Source organism: Euphorbia lathyris, chromosome 6 (genome assembly GCF_963576675.1).
Source record: "Euphorbia lathyris chromosome 6, ddEupLath1.1, whole genome shotgun sequence".
Lineage (NCBI taxonomy): Eukaryota > Viridiplantae > Streptophyta > Magnoliopsida > Malpighiales > Euphorbiaceae > Euphorbia > Euphorbia lathyris.
The window spans coordinates 66,272,890-66,298,176 of NC_088915.1; the positions used below are offsets into that span (position 1 = coordinate 66,272,890).

Genomic DNA, 25,287 nt, shown 5'->3' on the forward strand with positions numbered 1-25,287 from the left:
GCTCGAGGAAGAGCTTGAGAACGACGATACTGAGGATGAAGGGAATGCACAGGAGCAAGCGGAGGAAGCTGACTCTGAAAGGACAGCCGGTGAAAATGCTCCAGCTGATCAAGCTACTACTGATTCAGTCGATGGAGTTGAACAACATCAAGAACAAACTGACCAGCAACCTGCCGATCAGAACATACAAGGCTCTCCATCTCAAGCTGATGAGAATCAAGCTAATCTTCCTCATGTACAAAAGCCCAGAAGAAGAAGACTGGTAAAGGCCAGCATCCTAGACTAACCAATCAGCGCACCGGTACATGATCCTTCCAAGGTAAAGATGACCTTCTTTAGAAAGCCAGTTCCTTCTGCACCAACTCCTCAGCCTTCCCAGGCCTTAGAAAAACAAGCCTCTGTTTCTACACAGGAACATGCCGAACAACCTAACCCTGTAAATCCAATAATCCACACCGAGCAAACTCAAGAAGAAAACATAGCGCCCGTCAGCTCTGAACCTATCCAACCTGACCATTCCACTGAAGCTGACCCTGCTCACTAAACATCTGGACAACAAACACTTGAGCAGAACCCAACACTAACTCCAGTCCCTGACCCAGCAACCTCTTCTTTACCTGGTCAAACTGATATCTCTCTGGCCACAACAAATGTCACTGAGTCCAGTCAAAGAATCATTGACTCAGTGCAGGCCCTGATTCGTGACATTCAACACTCAAATCCTCCTGCTGCTGCCATCTCTCCAATTGAGTCTACTCAGCCTTCTCAAGTAACTCAACTTCTCAATGAAGTTAAGGAACTTAAAGATCTGCTAAGTCTTCTCCTATCTTCGCAAGCACAGCATGCTAGGCAGGATTCGATAGCTAAACTGGCTGAGATCCAACTGACCACTGTTCAATGCCTCACTACTCTATCTACCCAGATCCAGAACCTGTCAGCTGTGAATCCCAATCTCGCCACATCTTCTGAGTTAAAGATGTTGTTTTCTCAGCTTCACACTGAACAGAACAAGACAAATGCTCAGCTTGCCAACACATCTCAATGCTCAATGGAGCAACTAAGTGAAGCAGTTCGTCTACTCAACCTTCACAAAGAGGAAATGGACACCGCTTAGCTCAAACAGGATACGCTCCTGACCACTTCCCAGAAATTTTTTGACCATGTCAGACATACGAATCTTCAGCGCGAGCACTACGACACTTCACTTCTCAAAACTTTCCATAACTCTTTTGCTGCGCTGACAGACACAATTACATGGATGGGAAAAGGACAAGCCTATGTACTCAGTATGCTCAGTGCTGCTGACATCCGTATTAGTCCTGAGGTCCTAAGCAACGATGCTCCTATTTTTGATGGGTTAGACAAAAGTGCTGATCGCTTGAAGACCTTCTCTGCTGAGCTATCCAGAGCTGTTCTTTTGGACTCCTTCAAGTTGCCTCCACCTGGTGCTGGCAAAACGGGGGAGAAGAAAGATCAGCGAAGAACTCAAGCTGAAGGCAGTCAGCAAAAGAAGAAGAAATAGATAGCGCATTTAAACATAGTCTATACTTAGTTATTTCCTTCTTCTTATGTATGCTGACTATTCTATGTTATCTAATATAATACTTGCATTATCAATCCAACTTGTGTTACTTATCCTACCATGCTAAGTATTATGAATGCATCTTCTAAGTACAAATTAAACTCAGTAAATGAGTAGAATACCTATTAAATGCATGCTGCGTAAAAATTAATGGTTGAACCTGTCTAAACTAAACCATTGAACAAATAAATTACTCAGCGCTCTGTCATTACTTCCACTGAATACTGAGTAAAATAGAATATGTCCCATAAGCTGACCTATACCTGAAAACTGATCTTAGACTTATTCAATTAAACCTTAGAATGTTTAGAATAAAACTAAGTCAGTAGGTCAGCCCTGACGGGGGAGTTCACTTAATCAAAAAGGTCAACTATCATGGGGGAGCTCAATACTGAGTTCCTTGCTGATTAGTTTTTCCAACATCAAAATGGGGGAGTTTGTTGAAACACCTTTCCACAGAATTTTGATTTGACAAAATTAATTAAGTGAAATTAAATATTCTACAACACACTAAGTTTAAATGCTTTGATTTATTGTTACTAATGTGTTTGTTCAATGTTGAGTTTATAATTGTTATAAGACATAAAGATCATAAGGCCCAAGCCCTATATGGAAGTCAAAGCCCAAGTCAAACAAGCCCAAGATCACTCAGCCCGCGTATGTCAAAACGCTGCCGTTGAGTATTGAAACGGAGCTCACCAATGAAGGATCGAGAAGATCCACGTAGACAACTTCGGTATGAAGCTGCTGAGCTGTCTCGACAAAACGTACAAGACAGCCGCTGACCACAAAGCAACTTCCAGACCAAGTATTTCCTCTGTTGGTAAAGAACAGAAGACGCAGGAAGCTGTCTGTTTGACATTACCCGATTTGGAGGAACATACTGCCACACTGACCGAAGAACAGAAGATGCTGGAATCTGATTGGCTAAGAGAACTGCTGAACAAACTGAGTGAAAGCGACATGAAGCCGTTTCCCTCCAACGGTTATTTCGAAATTCGAAATAACCAGAAGCTCTCACAGCTCTCTATAAATAGAGCATTCAGAATCCACATTCAATAGAGAACTTTGAGCAAAAGCCGTTACGCTGACCAAACGTGTACAAAAAGTTCTCCATCAAAAGCAAAGCAAATTCTTACACCACAAGCTTATTCATTTGTGTAAAAGTCTAGAGTGATTGATCCTCAATCATCTAAGGTGTTCTAGCAATTGTTGTTTAGGACAAATCTTAATCATTTCTAGGAGTAGAAAGGAGAGGCTGAGTACTCGGTTTTAAGCACTCAGCGGAGAGATTAGGATTGAGTAGAAGTATAGAGGAAGGTACTATTGTCATACTCAATTGCTGATATTGTAAAAGGTTTGAGGCTCTACCTTTAAAGAGCTCAGTAGAGGATTTGAAATCTCGGAAGTGTTCCAGGGACAGGACGTAGGCTTGGAAGAAGCCGAACCTGGATAAATCTGCTGAGTAAAGTATTTCTAAACCTTAACTCCTTATTTATATTGCTTGCTTAAAACAAACTAAAACTGACCAAGTAAAAGAGGTCAAGCTGAGTTGTGCGCTGTCAATGAATTAGTTCAGGAATAGACTCCAAGTGCTATTTCCTGACCTAAGCAACGAAACTGACCTAGTCACTAGTTGACTAAGCCAGTGTCTTGTCGATTGATCAGCGCCGCTGTCATATAATCTTTTCTTAAGAAAAAGAAATTTGCCCTAATCAATTAAAAAGGTCAAATAGTTCCTAACCCCCCCCCCCCTTGGAACTATATTTGCAACCTTACAAGGGACCAACAATATCTTCACTCATGATTCTCAACTGATGATACCCAGACAGCAAATCAATTTTAGATAAGTAACACGTACCTTGCAACTGATTGTTAAGCCCAAAATATACCTAAAATATCATTAGTAATTACATCAATATTGCTACGAATTTATACTATTTATACCTGTTTAGAATACTTTTACGTTCAAATATGTTTCTTTCTTGCAAGGTACGTAAATATTTGGTAAAATCCAAATAGGAACGAAAAGAGCTTAAAAACAGAATAAAAACCTTACAAAAGGAGTTAAAAACGACGAAGATCAATTACACCTAAACGAGGACAAAGACGAGGTCAGAAACAGAAGAAAATGTCAATTCTCGGTTGAGGAAACATGATTCTCGGTAGAGAATTTTATGAAAGCCACGATCGAGAATACACAATTCTCGGTCGCGATACGCATTTTTCAACAGCTCCTTCCCTTCGTTTGAAGACCAAATAAATGCTCCCCCATTCTCAGCCGAGAATTTCCATTCTCGGTAAGATCAAAAATTCTACCAAGCACAATAAACACATGTTTAAATTCCAAGAAACGCGTTCGTTCGGGTGGATAAGAACGTCTCTCCACAACGGACACGATCCTTCGCAGCGGACACGACTCTCCACAACGGACACGACACTTCAATCACGACTCATCAACATCTATAAATAAAGTATTGATTTGAGAGTTGAAAAATTATTATGAGAGAGTTAGAAGAGAAGATTAGTGCAGAGTTTATGCAGAAACTCTGACTCAGAAATGAGTCAGAGATTAGATTTTATTTTTGTACAAAGCAATATGATGTACACACATTGTTTATTCAATAATAACAGACACAGTAGCGTTTAGACATTGTTCATATTTAGTTTACATTTTGGTAGTAGATAGACCAGTCTCTATTCCGAAGATTCAGCGAGAAGATTGAGTAGAGAATCCGCCCCTGAGCCTGACAAACTCTAATGAAACCCAAGGAAAGGATCCGAAGTGGATTGCTGGTGTTTTCATTAAAACATAGTTTAATTCAAAATCTTTACGAGGAAACTTTGTTGAACACTTAGACGAATTACTATCTCGAAAGAGTTTTAATTTGGTTAAGGTAGCAATCTAACCCGACCGTAGGAGGATTGACTACAGTTCAAAGCCTAAAAATTAGAGGTTCCGTCATTTATTTCATCGTTATAATATATACAAAGTTTAAAGTTGTTTTCTTTGCTTAATGCAAACGAATATATTTGTTTACTTTTTTTAAAAAAGTACTAAACGTTCCTGTCTTGCAAATTCACTCCTAAATCAGAAGTATCTTCTAACATTTTCATACTCTAATCTAATTCTCATTCTAGCAATTTCAAAACCAAATCCGATTTAACGATTTTCCTTATTATAAATCTTAAAAGCATATTTAACCAATTCAAAGTAAGTTTTTGTTAAAAAAAACGTTCCCTGTGGGATCGATATCTTTTATTACTACAAGTGTATACCGTGCACTTACGGAAATCGCTCAACACTGATCAAATAAATCATCAATTCGAGGAAGAGGGTATTTGTTACAGATTGTCACCTTATTCAACTATCTATAATCAATGCAAAGCCGAAGTGATCCATCTTTCTTCTTAACAAACAACACTGGAGCACCCCAATGAGACACGCTACGTCAAATGAAGCCTTTATCAATTAAATCTTACAACTGTTCCTTCAACTCTTTCAATTCTACCGGCGCCATTCTGTAAGGTGGCATAGATATTGGGGTAGTACCAGGAACTAAGTCAATACAAAACTCAATTTCTCTTTCAGGAGGTAACCCTGGTAATTCCTCGGGAAAGACATCTGGGAATTCATTAACAATAGGAACATTCTCTACTTTACCCTCATCTACCATTGTGTCCCTGACTAAGGGCAAATATCATTGACACCCTTTATGCAACAACTTTTTAGCTGTTATGGCTGATATCAAAATCGAAGAGGAAGTATCCTTATTGCCTTTGAATTCGAATTCAACATCTCCCGGTATGTTATATCTCACCACCTTCCCACGACAATCAAAAGTGGAAAATATTTAGATAAACAATCCATTCCCAAGATGACATCAAAATCAATCACATCTAGCAGAATCAAATCTGATAGTAGATCTCTTCCTTCTATCGTAACAGGATAAGAAGAAAATACAAGATCTGTTTCCATTGAGTTACTAGAGGAGTAATTAAGATAAGGAGTACCTTAAATTTATGGAGTTGTATTTATTCTTATAGAAAAGCAAGGAACAATAAAAGAATGGGTAACACCAAGATCCAAAATATTATAGCATCCCATGAAACATTTCAAGTCTCATTATCTTGTGGAGTAAGAGTAAATTACACTCTAGCTTGTCCCTGTTTAAACTACAAATTTCTGCCAACTATCCCGTCTCTACAAACAAAATGACTCGGTTGAGCCAGATGCATCCCACACACATTCTGAAACTGATGATGTAGAAAGATTCCCAATTTGAATAAAAAGTTTTGCCTTAATGCACTAGATTAAGACCGCCGAGAAAAAGGAGATTGAAATTCTTATTGCGAACCTGATTTAGCATATTCTCACACTGCTTACGAAATATCTACTAGTTGTAACATAATCAGGACCATGGCAATGTATGCCATAGATATTATTGTCTTTCACCGATGGTTGCCATTTTCTTTTACGACGACTTCATTAAACATTTTCTTAAATTTAACCCACATTAATTTCCATTTAAGTGTAAATATTATCTTTGAACCATGCTCGTACATCACTCTTCAAATGGTATTCTACCATACAGATGGTAAGATAGTCATTGCATTTTTTTCTCTACTTAATTTAGTTAGTCTATAAGGTAATATGTGACACCATCATACATAGTACAAATCATTCTGAAAAACCTTTCAACTGATATGAACCGCAATACCTTCCACTAATCTATTAACATATTATCAAAATTTGTACAAGTTGAGCTGATGTGAACAATTGTGTGGTGATACAAAGGTTAGTAGATAATCGATATGAAATAAGTTCTAGGTTCATTAGAGACATTAAAGAAAACAAACCAAGTTATGGATATATGTGTCACACTTAGGAATTGAGGGCAAAATGAGATAAGCTTTAATGTAAGGACCTACCAGTGAAGTCAAATTTCATAAGAAATTATAATAGCGGGTTGGTAAGCCGAAGTTTGAGGAGAAATGTAATACTAATAGAATAGATGGAGCACAATGAAAAATAATTGATTGAATTTTAAATCGCTTGCATTTCTAGAGAAAATTACTTCTTCTTGCCGAACTTGTTGGTTCAAATGAGATTCCACTTATTTAGTCCTCTAATTCGTTTGCCTTCTAAATCCGCATCTTCATCTCTGAGAAGATAGTTAGGGTAATAGATCATTCCCCTTTTTGCGAACAAAATCTCATCATCAAATTATGTGTAATCGTTTGATTTAATAATTCGATTTAAACTATTTAGATATTGATTGTCTTGTTATGTAAATAAATAAGGAAGGATTAGAAAATAACACAATCTTACGGTACGCTGAACTCTAATTATAAGAAGACTGTCAAAGACGAATTCGAAACATATTTCTGCAGTATCCAGATTTTCTATCATCCTAGGTCATACAATCTTTAACCTAGGCTCTGATACCAACTTTGTCACGACTCATCCCACGGACCGTGACCGACGCTAGAGAACGGGTAAGCTGAAGCTACCGGAACCCGTAACAAGCCTTAATATAATATCAAATCAACCTTACCAATAGTCTTAATATAACTTGATATTAAATCCTTCATGAAACACACAATATCATCCTCAAACTGGTACTGCGATCTAGAATATAAATTTTAATATAATTCTTAAATAGTCATACATAGAAATATAGATGTGCTGCCCGAAGAAAGATATTGGGCTGCAACAGACTTCTAGCCACCTGAAAAATTAAAGGAGTCAAACCTCCCATAGTGAATTAATTATATGCAATGCATGAATAATTTAACATTGATGTCATACACAATAATAATAATATATAATATAAATGATCACACAATATGCTTTTCATAAATTGTCTTATAAATAAATATATAAGTGGTTTAATACGTGTGTTGGACCCTAAACCTCAATACCCGATCTAATAATCCACCAATAATCACCATTTCACTCATATCCAATAACTGGGGGACCGAGAATAACTCAACCGACCACACGCTCAGTTAGTTGGAGGACCGAGAATAACTCAACCGATTCCGTACCCAGCCTCACTTAAATCCAAAATCCACATATCACATAGCCCGAGAATATCTCAACCGAGCTTATCCATATATCACAACATTCACAATACTAGTATCATCAATATCCAATAACCCGATAATACCTGTGCGCACAAGGTCCTGATGCGGCTCATCAGGAAGCATGTCCATAACACGTATTTATCCACAAATAATTACGTATAAATTATTATAAATAATAAAACACTTTTATAAGTAAAAATAATACTTTACTTGAAATATCATGAAATCATTTATTATGAATGCAAATGGTAAATTAAAAATGCATAACATATAATTAACTCACAAATTACGCTTAGCCGACTGTCCTAATTTTCAGCTACTGCTGCTCCTCCTACCGGTTGAGTATCTAAAAGAGATAATATTATTTTTAGAATTTATATATGTTTAGGGAAATATTAAAATTTATTTCGTCACGTTTTATAGACTTTCTACCGAAAATTCGGCAGAGTCTCCCCTATAAAACGGACATCCTCCTAGTAATAACTAGGGTCAACCCTGCAATAAAATACACTTCTATATTCAAAAATATTCAAAGTCCAAACCGGGACTCCATAGACTACAATTTATCAACCTGGTTGGACATCAATCATCCTATAGTTCCATAACTGTCAGTAATTCCAACACTTTACTCCCAAAATTACACATCATCAAACAACATATAAACATATATATTTGTAATTCATTTTCACAATATCTATTCCGAGCAAATTAACTAACCAATAATCTTAAAAGCATAATTATTAATTATGCTTAGTCCAATCTCCCTTCAACCTTTATTTTTAAAATTATATATTCTGATTTTTTTTTTATTTAAATGAGGATCCAAGAATTATTTTTAACCCAACTTAATTATTTTCCTTAATTTCACCCAACTATATATTTTCGTAATTTATAGAGATTAAACGGTAAGGAATTTGGCTAAAGTCTAAGAATTAATGTTGCTCCAAATAATATTTAGAACATTCTGAAGTTAACCAAACATTTTTTTCTACCCTTATTTCGTATGTCACCAGAAAATATCATCGGTAGTCGGGATCCGCCTATCGGAAAAATTAAAGTTGATTATTTTGAGAAATTAATTATACCACTTTGTTTCTTATGATTCCAGGAGTCTAGAATCAGTCTCAAAATGCACAAAACCAACCGGAAAATTAAACTTTGGTTAGATTTCTTACTTTTTCCGGTGTAGCTCCGATTACACCTCAAAACTCCTTGCATGCATCAAAATCTAGTGTATCCATAGGTAAATCGACTCCCTGAGTCCATTTTTGGTGTTAGAATTGCAAAATAATGAACATAGGACCGAGAAATAGAGAGAATAGAAAAAGTGGCGAATTTTCTCTCTCTAAACGATTTTTAAAAACTCAAAATCTGTCAATAAAACTTACATGCACTTGTAGCTGGATGTGAGAACTTCATTTCGGTATAAAGAATGCAAAAAACGGTGAAGAAATGAGAAAGAACAAGGTAGAAAGGATGATGAATCAAAAATGGGACTTTGAAGGTTTCACGGAGAAGATGATCTCCAATCCGGATTCTTATTTCCTAATGAATTTGCTGAATTCCCATATTGGTCACTATATTTATAATATCTTTTAAAAATTTTCCAAAAGTAATTATACTTTAACCTTGACTCTTTCTAACTAATTCATTTTATTAAATAGCTTAAATATATATAATTTGGGGTATTATACCTTTACATCAAGTTGCTCAAGCTCTAAATCCTGATGTGTAACTATAGCTAGCAACACTCTAATAGATGTGTGTCTGACTACTGGTGAGAATATCTCATTATAATCCACTCCCTCTCTCTGATTGAAGCCTCTAGCAACAACTCCAGCCTTATACATGACTCACTCTACAGGTGATATCCCTTCTTTCATCTTAAGAACCCACTTGCAAGTTATAATCTTTCTCCCTAGAGGTGGTATGACTAAATCCCATGTTTGATTCTTATGTAGGGACTCCATCTCATCTCCCATAGCAGCAAGCCATTTCTCAGAAGCAGTACCTGAAACAACTTCTTTGTAAGTTGATGGTTCACGAGTGTCCACCTCTTCAGCAACCTGTAGTGCATAGCCCACCATGTCCTTAAAACCATACCTCTTAGGTGGCCCAACTCCAACCCTCCTTGGTCGATCTTGAGCTAAGCTACAATGTGTAGCTTCAGATGGTTGAGAAACTGATGGTGTAGATTCTGGTAGCTCTATTTCAACTTCTAACTCTTGTTCCTTCAAGCCACTCTCACTCTGTATGACCTAAAGCTCCACATGTTTATCAATACTATCAGTTTCTATTGAAGTTGTAGGCTTCACAATGGGTCTAAGTACGGATTTTTCGTCAAAGACTACATTTCTGCTCAGACCCTTTTCTCTGATGGAGACCAAATCCTGAAGCCTTTAACTCCATCTCCATAGCCTACGAACACTCCCTTCTTGGTTCTTGGCTCTAGCTTGCCCTCATTAATATGATAGTAAACTGTGCACCCAAAAGCTTTCAAATTTGAGTAATCAGCAACCTTTCCTGACCATATTTCTGTAGGCGTCTTGAGTTGTATGCCGGTGTGTGGTCCGTGGTTAATCAGATAACATGTTGTGTTCACCGTTTCAGCCTAGAATCTTCTATCTAACCCAGCATTAGAGAGCATTCACCTCGCCCTCTCCAGTAATGTCTGGTTCATTCGTTCAGGTACACCATTCTGTTGCGGTGTATTCCAAACTATATGATGTCGAGCAATCCCTTCATCCTTACAGAACTGATCAAACCCAGACGAGTAGAATTCCAAACCATTATCAGTTCGTAGCCTCTTTATCTTCTTTCCTATTTGGTTTTCCACCAATGTTTTCCACTGCTTGAAATTCTTGAAAGCTTCACTTTTATGCTTCATCATGATGGCCCAAGTCATCCTTGAATAATTATCAATCAGAGACATAAAATATTTGTGACCTCCCAAAGACTCAACTCAAGATGGACCCCAACAATCAGAGTGGATATAATCAAGTGTGCCTTTTGTTATGTGAATAGCTTTGGGAAACTTGCTGCGATGTAGTTTCCCAAAGACACAGTTCACAAAACTCCAGACTCTTGATTTTATGATCACCAAGAAGATCATACTTTGATAGAATATGCATCCCTATTTCGCCCATATGATCAAGTCTCATATGCCATAGCTTTTTCATATCTTCCTGGTCAATCTTTGACGATGCAGCATTAGCTGAACCTGTAACAGTGGAACCTTGCAGGAAATACAAAGTACCATGTTTCACACCTTTCATAATCACATCAGAACCTTTACAAACATGCAGAACTCCATCTTTTCCTGACCAGCTGAGACCTCTGCTGTCTAGCAGACTCAGAGATATCAGATTCTTCGTCATCAACGGAACATGCCTGACTTTGTTCAATATGCAGAACTTACCATCATGTGTCCTTAACTTGATCGAGCTTATTCCAACCGCCTTACAGACATGACTATTAGCCATTGAAATCCTACCTCCATCTACTTGCTTATAAGTTAAAAACCACTCTCTCCTTGGACAAATATGATAAGATGCTCCTGAATCAAGAACCCACACATCAGAGTGATGAGTGTGTCCATCAGCAACTAGAGCAATATTATTTTCAGAGCTGGTGTCGCCATCTGCTACAGCAACATAACCTGATTGATTTTCTAATTTCTTCTTCTTCTTTGGACAATCAGTTTTCCAATGTCCTTTCTCCTTACAGTAATTACAGGTGTTGTCTGGCTTAGGACCCTTTAAGAATGGCTTCTTAGACTTCGTCTTCCCACCGTTTCCTTTTCCCTTACTGCCATTGGCAAATAGTCCAGAGGCCTTATTATCTGTACCTGTATTGTTCGCCTTATGATGAAACTCCCTGTTATAAAGAGACGACCTAAATTCTTCCAGAGTCATAATATCTTTACCAACAATAAATGATTGAACAAAATTTTCATATGAAAGCGGTAAAGACACTAACAGAATCAAAGCAACATCTTCATCTTCAATTTTCACATCAATATTACGTAATTCTCATAATAATGTGTTCAATTGATCTAAATGATCCCTGAGTTACATACCTTCCTGCATTCGCAGGCCAAACAGACATTGTTTCAGAAGAAGTTTGTTTGTTAGAGATTTCATCATGTATAAGCTCTCTAACTTCATCCACAGACCAGCAACAGTCTCTTCGTCTGAGACCTCAGTGATGATGTCATCTGCGAGGCACAACATAATTGTTGAATGTGCCTTTACTTCTAGAACCGCCATCTCAGCAGTGACCTCTCCCGTAGACCGAAACTATTTCTCCTAGTAAACTTTTCGATTTTCACGTTCATAGCAGACATCTTTCTCTCCAGAAAACAAAACACCGATCGGAAACCAAAAGTTCTGATACCAGTTTGTTGTGCGGAATTAATGAAAGATAAATAAGTAAATAATCGAAACACAGATTTACATGGTTCACCAACATTGTGTTGGCTAGTTCACGGGTAGAAGGAGATAGTACTTATTAGGAAATAGAAAAACTGATTACATGATTAGGTTTACACAATGGTGTATTTATAATACTCAATCTAATCTAATCCTACCTGGAACCCATGATCCTAATCCAACTAGGAACCCATGATCCTAATTCAACTAGGAACCCATGATCCCACAATGTCCTCACGATTTCGAATCCAAGTAGAAATCCAAAACACAATACTACTCCGAATAGGAAACATGATATACTAATTCAAGGCCTTACGACATATTAAATATTAGTAAACTTGAACCGAATCAGATCGCTCAATTGGGATTCGATTAAATGATACACGGTTAACTCGGTTGGTTTGAGCAATTCTATTCGGGTTTTTTTTTCATAAATCTCGGATTTATATATATCTATGATTGTTTTTATATTAAACATTACTAAACTCGAACCCAATCAGATCGCTCAACTAGGTTAAATAAATCCCAGATTTATATATAGCTATGTTTTTTTATACTAAATATTAGTAAACTCGAACCGAATTAGATCGCTCAACTGGGATTGGATTAAATGATACACGGTTGACTGGGTCAGTTTGACCGATTCTATTCATTTTTTAAATAAACCCCATATTTATATATAGCTATGATTTTTTTATATTAAATATGAGTAAAATCGAACGGAATCAGATCGCTCAAATGAGATTGGATTAAACGATACGTGATTGACTCAGTCGGTTTGAGTGGTTCTATTCGTTTTTCTAAAATTAATCCCAGATTTATATATAGCTATGATTGTTTTATATTAAATATTAGTAAACTCGAACCAAATCAGATCGCTCAACTGAGATTCGATAAAATGATACGCGGTTGACTCGGTCGGTTTGAGCAATTCTATTCGGGTTTTTTTTCATAAATCCCGGATTTATATATATCTATGATTGTTTTTATATTAAATATTAGTAAACTCGAACCCAATCAGATTGCTCAACTGGGATTGGATTAAATGATACGCGGTTGACTCGGTCGGTTTGAGTGGTTATATTCATTTTTTAAATAAATACCGGATTTATATATAGCTATGATTTTTTATATTAAATATTAGTAAAATTGAACCAAATCAGATCGCTTAAAAGGGATTGGATTAAACGATACGCGGTTGACTCGGTCAGTTTGAGTGGTTGTATTTGTTTTTTAATTAATCCTCAATTTATATATAGCTATGATTTTTTTATATTAAATATTAGTAAACTCGAAACGAATCAGATCGCTCAACTGGGATTAGATTAAACGATACGCAGTTGACTCGGTCAGTTTGAACGGTTCTATTCGTTTTTTTTAAATAAATCCCGAATGTATATGTAGCCATGATTTTAAAATCGAACCGAATCAGATCGCTCAAATGGGATTGGATTAAACGATATGTGGTTGACTCAGTCGGTTTGAACGGTTCTATTCTGATTTTTTAAATTAATCCCAGATTTATATATAGCTATGATTTTTTATATTAAATAACCACACAGTTTATATTTGAAAATGACTCAAACCACATAATTTATTTTGGTACCTTTTCTTTTCATTTGTTTTGGTTTGATTTCATTAAATTTCTTTCAAGTTATATATATTTCATTGAGTGTAATAAAATTTCACTGTCTTTCGGTCAATTTGGTACAAATTCAGTATCTTTTAGTAACATTTAGTTTGTTATTAAAATTTATGAAAATTTGATGTTATTTAAATATGTGTTTAATCATAATATAATTTTCTTTCAAAAAAAATCATAATATAATTACTTGTTAAGATAGTTTGTCTCGTTATATATTACTTTTGTTAAGTATGAGTAAATTTTAATCACTTTTAGTTTCGACATTTAATGGCCAAATAAAAATCGGGCCCAGCCCAGTCGGAACGGGCGGGCGTCGCGCGAACGAGCGAGCGCGCGTGTGGTTTATTTTGTAAAACCCACTAAACACAATTTAATAACTCCTTAGGCCCAACCCAATATAAACTCTTCAACTATCTCAAAAGTTTTCCATGTGGGATACTTAAAGTCACAAAAGACAAGCAAAGGCTAAAGAACCATTTTACCAAAATCTCCAACATTAGTTGTTGTCATTTATTTGATTATTAAAGTTATTTTATTTTTAGTTATTTTTAAATATTTTGAATTGGCTTTTAGATGATTATTTATTTCCTTATGTATAGTTTGTATAAATGTTTGTTATTTAAAAATGTTGGAAAAAGAGAATTTTTAAAATGTTGATTCAATTTTTTAGTATTTAACAAACTATTCGCCTATTCGGCATTTTTTAGTATTTCCTTCTCGTGGGAGCTACGGCTTGTGGTTTGGTTATTTTGAGGTTTGTTTTCTCTCTCTCAGAACTGTCTTCTCTCTCTCAGATCTGTCTTCATTCTATCTCGGATCTATTCTCTCTCTCAGATCGATCTTCTCTCTCTCAGATCTTTCTTCTCTCTCTCAGATCTGTCTTCATTCGATCTCAGATCTATTTTCTCTCTCTCAGATCTGTCTTCTCTTTCTCAGATCTGTCTTCTCTCTCTCAGATTCGTCTTCTCTCTCTCAGATTCGTCTTCTCTCTCTCAGATCTGTCTTCATTCGATCTCATATCTGTTTTCTCTTTCTCAGATCTATCTTATCTCTCTCAGATCTGTCTTCCCTCTCGCAGATCTGATGGCGAAAGACAGAGAGAGAGAGAGAGACCTAGGGTTAGACGGACCTTGGAGGGAGGCGGTGATGGCAGCAATTCCGATCTTGGTGAGGCGGATCGGGCGGCTGGGGTAGGGCGGGCGTCGGATCTGGTGCAGGATGGAGTGTCGGCTGGCGGCGTTGTGGCTTCGGCAGGGGATGCAAGGGAGAAGAGGGGGCATGGCGAGCGGGTGAGGGACCGCTCTCGGGAGCGGGGTCGGGGGGCTTGGCAAGGGTCCGATGGGTTAGATCTGGCAGGATGCGGCGCCGGTTTAGGGGATTGGGGGGCTGGAGGGGCCTGGGATCGTGGGGACAGGGGCGTGGCGCCTGGATCGGTTGCCTTGCTTGCGGATTCGGCTGGGACGCAGGCGGCGCCGCTGGAGGGGGATTCATCGGCAGGGAGGTTGGACGAGCGGTGCCCTGTGCCTGGGGCAGTGGTTGCAGGATGTTTGGGGGGTGGGCACATGGGATCGGGTGACGCGGTTGCCCGCCCCTTGCTCCCCGCGATCCCGGATGGACGGGTGGGCAAGTTCCCGCCTGCGGACTGTGCGGCGCCTGTCCTCCCTGCCGATGGCGCCGGGCACCGCAGGGGGCCTGCCGATGCTGGGGCTGGGCGTTGGCCTGGTTTTTCCGGCATTGTGCCTGGCATTGATTGTCCTATTCCGGTCAGTGTTCGGCAGGCTGAGGCTGCATTTGGGGGCAGGTTGCCTCGAGTCAGAGCCCTTTTTAGGCTGGGCATGATATTCAGGGACAGGGGAACATCGCCTCCCCCAGGACTGCAGTTGGCAATAACGGGATAGGTAAAGGGTCTTGGAAAGACACTGTTATGGGAGTGGTTTAGGAGGAGCTCTGCTTTGAGGAAGTGGAGATGGTAGGGGATTCATTTTGATGTTATTAGTATCGATAAGCAGTTCATTCACTGTAAAGTGAGCATTTCTGGTATTACTCCCTTCTTGACTACCCTTGTGTATGCTGATCCGATCTTAGTTAATCGCAAACGGCTGTGGGAGATCCTCTTTTCGATGAGTGGCAGCATCTCTGAGCCCTGGTTTATTGCGGGAGACTTTAATGATATCGGCCTTATGAGTGACCAGAGAGGAGGTTCCAATCATTATGTTAATCGCTGTCTTCACCACAAAAATAATATGGATTTATGTGGGATTTCCGACTTGGGGGCTTCGGGTCATAGATTCACTTGGAAACGCAATAGTACCTTTGTTCGTTTGGACAAGGTCTATGCTAATGTGGCTGCCCTGACTTCTTTCCCTGAGTGTTCTGTTTTAAATCTTCCGTTCCGTCATTCAGACCATTGCCCTATTTTGTTTAGACTTTTGAGAGGCAACCGGCCTAGGGGGAAGAGACCGTTCCGGTACCAGCTGGCGTGGGAGTCCCATCCTAAGTTTAAGGAGTTCGTCCAAGATAATTGGAAACCTCATTCGAATGTCCTGCAAGCTTCTGAAGGGTTCAGGAAGAAGGTGCTTGGTTGGAATAAGAATGTCTTTGGGCACATTATTAGAAGAAAGAATAAGTTGTTAAAAAGGATGGAGGGCGTTCAGCGTAGGTTGGATGTGAGGTTTGATCACAGTTTAGATGGCCTCTTTAGAACCCTTCAGAAGGAGCTGGAAGCTGTGCTTAGGCAGGAGGAGCTTCTCTGGTTCCAGAAGTCTAGGAAATCCTGGATTAGGGATGGGGATCGTAATACCAGGTACTTCCATCTGTCTACTATGATCAGGCGGCAGAGGAATAGAATTGAGGCTATTAAAGATTCTGATGGGGAGTGGGTGTATGAAGATGAGGTGATTCGGAATTTGGCTCTGGAGTTCTATAAGGAGCTTTTCAAAGAGGATCCTGTTCAGCTGGAGAGGGCTCACTCTATTGCTACCTTTCCTTTGATCAGTGAGGATATCAGTCAGAGTGCCTTTCTTCCTATTTCCCGAAAAGAGATTGACCATGCCATCTTCAGCATTGGGGCGTCTAAAGCGCCTGGTATTGATGGTCTTCCAGCTGGCTTCTACCACAAGCACTGGGGTGTTGTGAAGGAGGGTATCTATGAGTTTATCATAGGTGTGTTCAATGGGTCTAAGGATATTGAGCTGGTTAATAGAACTCTCCTGGTCCTTATTCCTAAAATTGATAAGCCTTCTTCCTTTTTGCATATGAGACCCATCAGTCTTTGTAATGTTCTTTACAAGACGATTAAAAAAATTGTGGCTAATAGAATCCGTGGCATTCTTCCAGAGATCATTTGTCAGAATCAGGGTAGTTTTGTACCCGGTAGACAAATGATGGATAATGTGGTGATTGCCCAAGAAATGGTGCACACTATGAAGATTAGGAAAGGGAAGAAAGGCATTGTGGCTCTTAAGCTGGATTTGGAGAAGGCCTATGATCGCATCAACTGGAACTTCCTGATGGAGAGTCTGGAGAGAGCTAGGATCCCAGACAGTTGGAGAAATCTTATTAAGGTTTGTATTACTTCTCCTGTGTTTCAGGTTATGGTGAATGGGGATATGTCGGAGGAGTTCTCTCCGGGTCGGGGCATCCGTCAGGGTGATCCTATGAGTCCCTTCCGTTTCGTTATTGCTATGGAGAGGCTGTCCCACCTTATTCAAGATGCCATTGATATTGGGAGTTTCCACCCGGTGGCCATCAACAGTTTCTGTCCCCAGGTGACCCACTTATTCTTTGCGGACGATGTCCTTATCTTTCTTGAAGGTAATGAGGAGCAGTTGAGTGTCATTATGGATATTCTAGATTGTTTTTGTTCGGCCTCTGGTCAGAGACTTAATATCCAGAAATCTAGGATGATGTGCTCTAAGAATATGAATCCGAGAATTTGTAAAAGATTAAGTGATTTGTCTGGTATTCCTCTTACTAATTCTCTTGGGAAGTATCTGGGGATTCCTCTCCATAGTGAGAGAGTGTCTAAAGTTTCTTTTAAAGATACTTTGGACAAAGCCAATACGAGGTGTGCCACGTGGAAAGCCAAGACTCTCTCCCTCGCTGGCCGTCTGACTTTAATTCAATCTGTGAATTCCGCTGCTCCCAACCACATCATGCATGCTTATCAGCTTCCGAATCCTGTGCTTAATGATCTTGATAAGATTAACCGAAGGTTCCTGTGGGGGGAAGCTACGGAGGGAAGAAAGATCCACCTGGTGCCTTGGAGTGAGGTTTGTCAGCCCAAAGATTCAGGGGGTTTGGGCATTAGGAGAGCTAAGGATAATAATAAAGTTTTATTAATGAAACTCCTTTGGCGTATGTGGCAATGCCCCTCCTCTCTCTGGGTTCGCCTTCTTTGTGGTAAGTATCGAAAAGATAAGATCTTTGGGGGCCCGAAAGAGAGAGTTATCAATTGTTCCTTCCTCTGGAAAGGGCTTAGCGCCGTTTTTGCTGAGTTTTGCTCGGGGGTTGGTCTGGATGTGGGTAATGGTAAGTCCATAAGCTTCTGGTTTGATACCTGGATTGGGGATAAACCTTTAGTGGATGTGTGCACTTTCCCCCCGCCTAGTGATATCCAAAACTGGAGGTTAGCCGATGTGGTGGACTCTGAAGGGGACTGGGTTTGGCCTAAATTTGATTCTTTCTTTAGCCTTGAGACTCTCCTTAGAATTAGAGGAGTGAAGGTGAGTAATCAAGAGGAAGACATGGATAAGCATTGCTGGGCGCTGACTAACAATGGAGTCTATTCTTGCAAATCTGCCTTTGAAGCTTTTTCCCTTAACAGGACTGATAATCCCTCAGATATTTGGAAGACCATTTGGTCCCTTAAAATCCCCTACCGCATGAGGAGCTTCCTGTGGCTGGGCGTTAAAGACAGATTACTTACTAACTCAGATAGATACAGAAGGCATTTGGCGACCTCTGGAGCTTGCGGTAGATGTAGAGGCCATGTTGAATCGTTGTGCCACGCTCTTAGGGATTGCCCTAAGAGTGAAGAGGTTTGGAAGAAAATTCTCCCTCATCATACTTTCTCTTCCTTCATGTCCCATTCTGTGAACGACTGGTTCTCAGATGGTATTAGGGGAAAGTTATTGTCTTATATGGAGCATGGGGACATTTTCTTTGCCATTATCTGTCATCAAGTGTGGAAATGGAGGAACGAGGAGATTTTTGATAATAAAGATGTGCCTTTGCCTAACTTAGCTGAGTTCTTCTTGAAGAAACTCTCCTCTATTATTGATAGTTTCAAAGGTGAGTCCCTTGCCAGATCTTCCCCGAGTAGTGATGTCCACCTCATGAGCTGGAGCAGGCCGAGAGAGGGGGTTGTGAAGCTGAATACTGATGGTTCCTGCCTCAGTAATGGTAAGATTGATGCCGGAGGTGTTCTTAGGGATGCGGGAGGTGCCTGGCTTTCTGGGTTTACCCAGAATTTGGGTTTGGGTTCTTCCTTCTCTGCGGAGCTCTGGGGCATTCTCTCTGGGATCCAGCTGGCGATTAGGCCGGGTGTTAAGAGGCTTTCTGTGGAGTCAGATAACTTGGAGGCCATCAATATGATTTTGGGTAGTCATGCCATGGGTCTTCATAGCCGCAACCTTATTAAAGCTATTAAGAGGCTTAGCCCCTCATTTGATATCCTTGAGTTCAGCCACATTTTCCGGGAGCAGAACCGTGTTGCAGATCACTTGGCGGCGGCAGGCCATGAGGGGGTGTTAGGTGTTTCTACCCTTACCGTTCCCCCTATCGCTCTTTCTCCTCTTCTTTTAGAGGATAGGATTGGGGTTAGCTTTCCTAGGCTAATCCCGGTGTAGTTTCTTGTTTTGCTTTGCTTTCCTTTCCTTTTCTACCAAAAAAAAAAAAAGAAATAGAAATGATATTCTCTACTGTTTAGGTAAATTCCAAATGTAAAAAAACTCTTACTTAAAGGTTGTATAATAAGGGTCTGTTTGGTTCAGCTATTAGCTAATAGCTGTTGCGGTTGCTGTTAGCTGTTTGCAGTTGCAGTAAGCTGTTAGTTGTTGCTGTTAGCTGTTTGTTATTAGCTGTTTAATTACTAGTGTTTGGTAAAATTATATTAAACTGTTGCTGTTCGGATTTAAAATTCTAAAATGGACATGTTTTAAATTAATCAACGATGAAATTATAAAAGGAAAAATGTGAAAAAATGCACATAACGTTTACAATTAGGAATAATTTTACTCTTAATGTCTAAAATAATGCAATTTTACCCATAACGCTGGCAGCTAAGAACAATTTTACCCCTAACATTGACAAGTTGGGTCGATTTCAGATATTATTAGAAAACATAGATATTTTATTTCTTATCATACACCAATTGCACATACAAGCGGTTCTAAAAAAGAGATTTCATATTTTTTTTATTTAATAATAAAATTGAAAATTGATATTTATAAATTCAATTAAATATTGAAATTTTTTTTCCAACTCGTACAAAAGACAATATTTTTTTTTATTTTCTTAAAAAAATTCACATCTAATCATATATTTGTGATATGTTACTAACGATGATAAAATCGTGCATATGTGAAGTGTAGATGACAATATTCATGACCAAGAAGACAATTTGATAAATTATTTCTCAAATTGACCCAACTTGTCAATGTTATGGGTAAAATTGCTTTTGGCTTCCAAAATTAGAGGTATAATTGAACCATTTTGGACGTTAAGGGTAAAATTGCTCCTAGCTATAAATGTTGGGGGTATTTTTGCACCTTATCCTATTATAAAATAAAAAATGTGTTATACAAATTAATAAAAATAATTTATATAAAAAATAAAAAATTTATTGAATGCAACAAAACCTTATTTTTCCAGTAATTATATTATAGAAATATAAATAATGTTAAAGAATAAACATATTTTGTGGAAATAAGAAGGATAATTATGTCAATAACAACTAACTACAAACAGTTGTTTATGAAAAGCTCCAAATAAGAGCTTTTCGTGAAACGCTCCAAAACGCTGCAGTTTTCAGAAAAAATGTTAAACGCTGCAGTTAGATAAACCTAACCAAACGCTATATTTTCTGCGGTTTGGAGTGAAACGCTAAACGCTCATCCGAAAAGCTGCAAACACCCTCTAAGCTGACCAGCTCATGCACAGTTCGATATTCGGCTCGATAAAAACTCGACCGTTTTTAACTCAATTTATAACCAAGTTGAGTTTAAGTACAATTTTAGGGCTCGATTCGTAAACAAGTCGAGATTGAGCACGACGAAATTCAACTTGAAATCTCGCGAGCATACTTAATTATAGGTTCGTGAACATACTCATGAACAAGCTCGACTATAATGTTCATGAACATAATCGTGAATAAGTTTGGTTTGATTATTTTTGTAATAATAGTATTTATATAAAGGGAAAAATATAAAACAACGTAGTTTTACATGAAACTTTAGTTCTGTATGTTTGAAAACTACATAGCTTATTAATGAGTTGTTCGCGAACAAAATTAAGGAGTTGGTCATGATCAAAGCTCAATTAATTTTCTTAACGAACCAAATTCGAACAGGATATTGAGTTCGAGCTCAAACTTGTCATTTTTTTTTATCGAAGCGAGTATCAGCAGGTCAAAGTGTTCCTGAAATTGATATTCTCTGTTGTTTAGGTAAATGCCACACTTAAAAAAGCTTTTTAAGTAAGGTTGTAATGAGCCGGCCCGTTCATGCGCAATTCGACATTCAGTTCGATAAAAACTCGACCGTGTCTAACTCAATTTATAACCGATTCGAGCTTAATTACGTTTTTAAGGCTCGATTCATAAACAAGTCGAGATTGAGCACGACGAAATTCAGTTCGAAATCTCGTGAGCAGACTCAATTATAGGTTCCCGACCATACTCAGGAACAAGCTCGACTACAATGTTGATGAACATACTAGTGAGCAAGCTTGGTTCGATTATTTATTTAATAATAATACCTAGTTTTGTGTGAAACTTTAATTCTATAGGTTTAAAAACTACGTAACTTATTAATGAGTTGTTCCCGAACAAAATTAAGGAGCTGGTCGCGACCAAAGCTCGTGAATAAGTAAATGAGTTGCTCAAGATCAAATAATTTTCTTAACCAACCAAACTCAACAAGAAAGTTGAGCTCGAGCTCAAACTTATCATTTTCTATCAAAGCGAGTATCAGCAAGGCAAAACTCATCTCGACTAGATTAAATAGGGTTTCAATTTGGTAAGCCCAATTAGAATGGGCTATATGAGGAGTTCATGAATCTAGGGCTTTGCCCTTCTCCAAATTCGGATCGAAGTTTGGAAAACAAGACAAGTTTAATGACATTAGACATCTCCATGCCTTGAAGAACAAGAAAAACTAAACTATAAAACTCCTCCTCCGAACTTCTTTTTTCTTCATTCTTTTAGAAACAACGATCGGAGATTACTACCTGAGCCGATTCCACAAACGGTATTTATTTATTTATTTATTTATGTCACATTTATTTGATGATTATTCTCCAATTTTAAGCATTCCCCACCTAATTAATTAGGTTATCACTACTTATAATCGTGTTTTACCTAATCAGTTCTAATGTTAAATATGTATAAAATCTCGGTGAGACGAATTAGTAATTTCGTGCTTCTAACTGTGTTAATTATCTCATATCCGCTAGGTCGGTAATAGCTTTTAATGTATCTTTTGGAGTTAGAAACGGAGTTTAATGTAGTATTAGAGTCTTCTAATTCGATATATATGTATTCATTCTTGGTCGGGAGATCGTATTTGTGATTTATTTATTTATTTATTTTGTGTTTGGAAGGTATCCAAGATGATAAGGAGGATGATAATGAGCAATCTAGAAAACCCGAAAGAGTTGCGAGAGGCAGCACAAATAGCTAAAGTAGGAGTTATGTTTACTCTTGGAGCGATTGGCGTCGCTACGGCTATACAATCTTTGTTCACTGTTCAGGGTGGTCAAAGGGCTATTGTCTTCAACCGCATTAATGGTGTTGTAGACAAGGTATGTATGAAAAAAAAAGTCAATCATTTATTCTTATGTTCGTAAATATATAAACTTTTGTTCCGCGTAACAAACTTGTTATAATCAACAACCAATCAAATTCCTAACACAGGTCCATCCTGAAGGAACACATTTGGCAATTCCGTGGATTGATAGACCAATTATCTATGATATCCGTGCACATCCTGAATTAATTGAGAGCACTTCAGGCACCCATGACCTCCAAATGGTAAATATATACGATCTATATTTTATCTCAGTGAATTAGTATGCATCCCTCTTTTAATTAGTTTGATATTATTGGTCTTTCCTTAACAGGTGAATATAGGGGTTCGAGTCCTTACTCGTCCTTATGCTGATCAGCTGCCTACGATCTACCGATCTATTGGCACGAATTACAGAGAGAGAGTGTTGCCTTCGATTGTTCATGAAACGTTGAAGTCCGTGATTGCGCAGTATAATGCTAGCGAGCTTCTCACTCAGAGAGAGGTATATCTAATTTATCACGATTACTATTTAAATAACATAACACGATTTTGATACCATTGTTTTGTCTCGATAGAAAGTGAGTCGAGAAATTCGAGAAATACTGACAGAGAGGGCAGCTAGTTTTAACCTGGCAGTGGATGATGTGTCGATTACCGGACTGACTTTTGGGAACAAGTTCAGCGCGGCCATCGAGGCTAAGCATATCGCGGCGCAAGAAGCCGAGAGGGCGAAATATATTGTGGAGAAAGCTGAGCAAGATAAGAAAGGGGCTATTCTGAGAGCACAGGGTGAGGCTAAGAGTGCTGAATTAATTGGGCAAGCTATTGCGAAGAATACTGCATTTCTGGAAATTAGGAAAATAGAAGCTGCAAGAGAGATTGCAAAAGTTGTATCAAGATCTTCCAATAAGGTCTATTTGGATTCAAGTGATCTTCTCTTGAACATTCAAGATAAATCAGGAATTGCTGCCTCTGGGATTAAACATTGAAAGGCTCTACTGTTGTTTTAAACTTCATTTTGTAGTAGTTTTAGAAGTTTGATTTAGGATCTTAACAAAAACATTTCATTTGTTGTTTATCAATGAAAATTTGAGATTTAGGAAACAGTTTGCACTGAAATATACATGGCCGCAATATAGATAGCTTAACTTGGTTTTATTGGTTCTGGATCACTGAGATAGTGATACGTTAATTGTGTTGATGTGTCACTATTTGAATGGTTTGGAACCTGATTGGGTTCCGAACTTTCTAAAATACATGATAATAAGTGGGATGCGTAACAAAATTATAATATGAGATCTTCTTAAGTTGAATTTTAATATGAGAGATGATGTTGGAATGTTTAGTGTTAATTATAAAAGTATAGTGGTTGGGATTTAATTGTTGAATGTTTGAAAATTAATTAATTATTAAATATTTAAATTTGAGTTACTGATTTTGTAATTATGGTTAAGATGTGTTAAACGTGACCTTTTAAGTTATTACTTCTTGATGTTGAACCCAACTTGAAATAATCCAACTATGTGATTAACAAATGAATTTACGTGATACCTCATGTAACTAGACAAATTTATAGATGATAACATGTGAATTAGTAACAGTACACATGTCTCCATCCTTGGCTACCAGTAACGTGCAGAGTAATGGGAGTCGTCAGATCTAGCTAAACATGTATATTGATGTTCTTCTGACACGTGAGTAAATGGGAGAGTCTCCATGTCCAAATAAGATTCACCTAGAATCAAGGTAATCCAAGACAGGTAGGATACAACTTGTTTAAATTATATCCAGCAGCCTTCTGAGGAATCTAGGGCATCGATACCCTATAAATATGCCTTGAAATCCCACGATCAAGGTACATACGCACATTTTCTACAATTACTCTCAATTATTTAGTACTCTATCTTCCATTCTGCAAACTTAGGTATGCATTCAGCTAACTTAGACATTAGAGTTGGGTCATCTGTTAACGGCCTCGTTCTAACTATCTTCATATTTTATTTCAGGCACCGGAAAGATCATCTCAATCACCAGAGTACTACCTCATAGAATCATTCATATCAAATTGTTGCGGTGAGCGTGAATCGAACCAAAAAATGACCATGGCTCAACAACAAAACAATTCAAACTCCACAACCACACATCAACCTGACACCTTCAGCGACACAATAACAACCCTATAACTTTTTTTCAGATCCCGTCGAAGATCGATCGGTGCATAGGTGCAACTTTGGGTTCCCTAGAGTCGACAAATAGAAAATTCATGAACCGCATCACCAAATAGCTCCTTCACACTATGAGCGTAGTCCAGTGTGTCACAAATGAGAAAGTTGCCATAGTGGCCGAACTATAGGAGAAACTAACTGCAATTTAAGGAAATTGGGTCTATCGATCTTTGTCATTCTCATCCTCATACTCTAAAAGCATCTAAAAGGTTCCTTTGTGGAAAATTACTCCCCCATCGCCTATGATGCAAGGAGGAGCATGCCAAAACTTCTGCCTGAAAGAAGAAACGTGAGGAACACTTTGTTT

The 25,287-nt window shown here is 38.3% G+C and overlaps 1 protein-coding gene across 1 annotated transcript; it reads left to right on the forward strand.

Moving 5' to 3' along the window:
• Positions 1-22,179: 22,179 nt before the first annotated feature.
• Positions 22,180-23,936, forward strand: LOC136233499 (prohibitin-1, mitochondrial-like). Its single transcript, XM_066023174.1, has 5 exons — positions 22,180-22,215; positions 22,568-22,768; positions 22,881-22,997; positions 23,087-23,257; positions 23,331-23,936. The coding sequence occupies exons 2-5, from the start codon at positions 22,577-22,579 to the stop codon at positions 23,742-23,744; spliced, it is 894 nt and encodes a 297-aa protein (XP_065879246.1). The 5' UTR covers positions 22,180-22,215; positions 22,568-22,576; the 3' UTR covers positions 23,745-23,936.
• Positions 23,937-25,287: the final 1,351 nt, after the last annotated feature.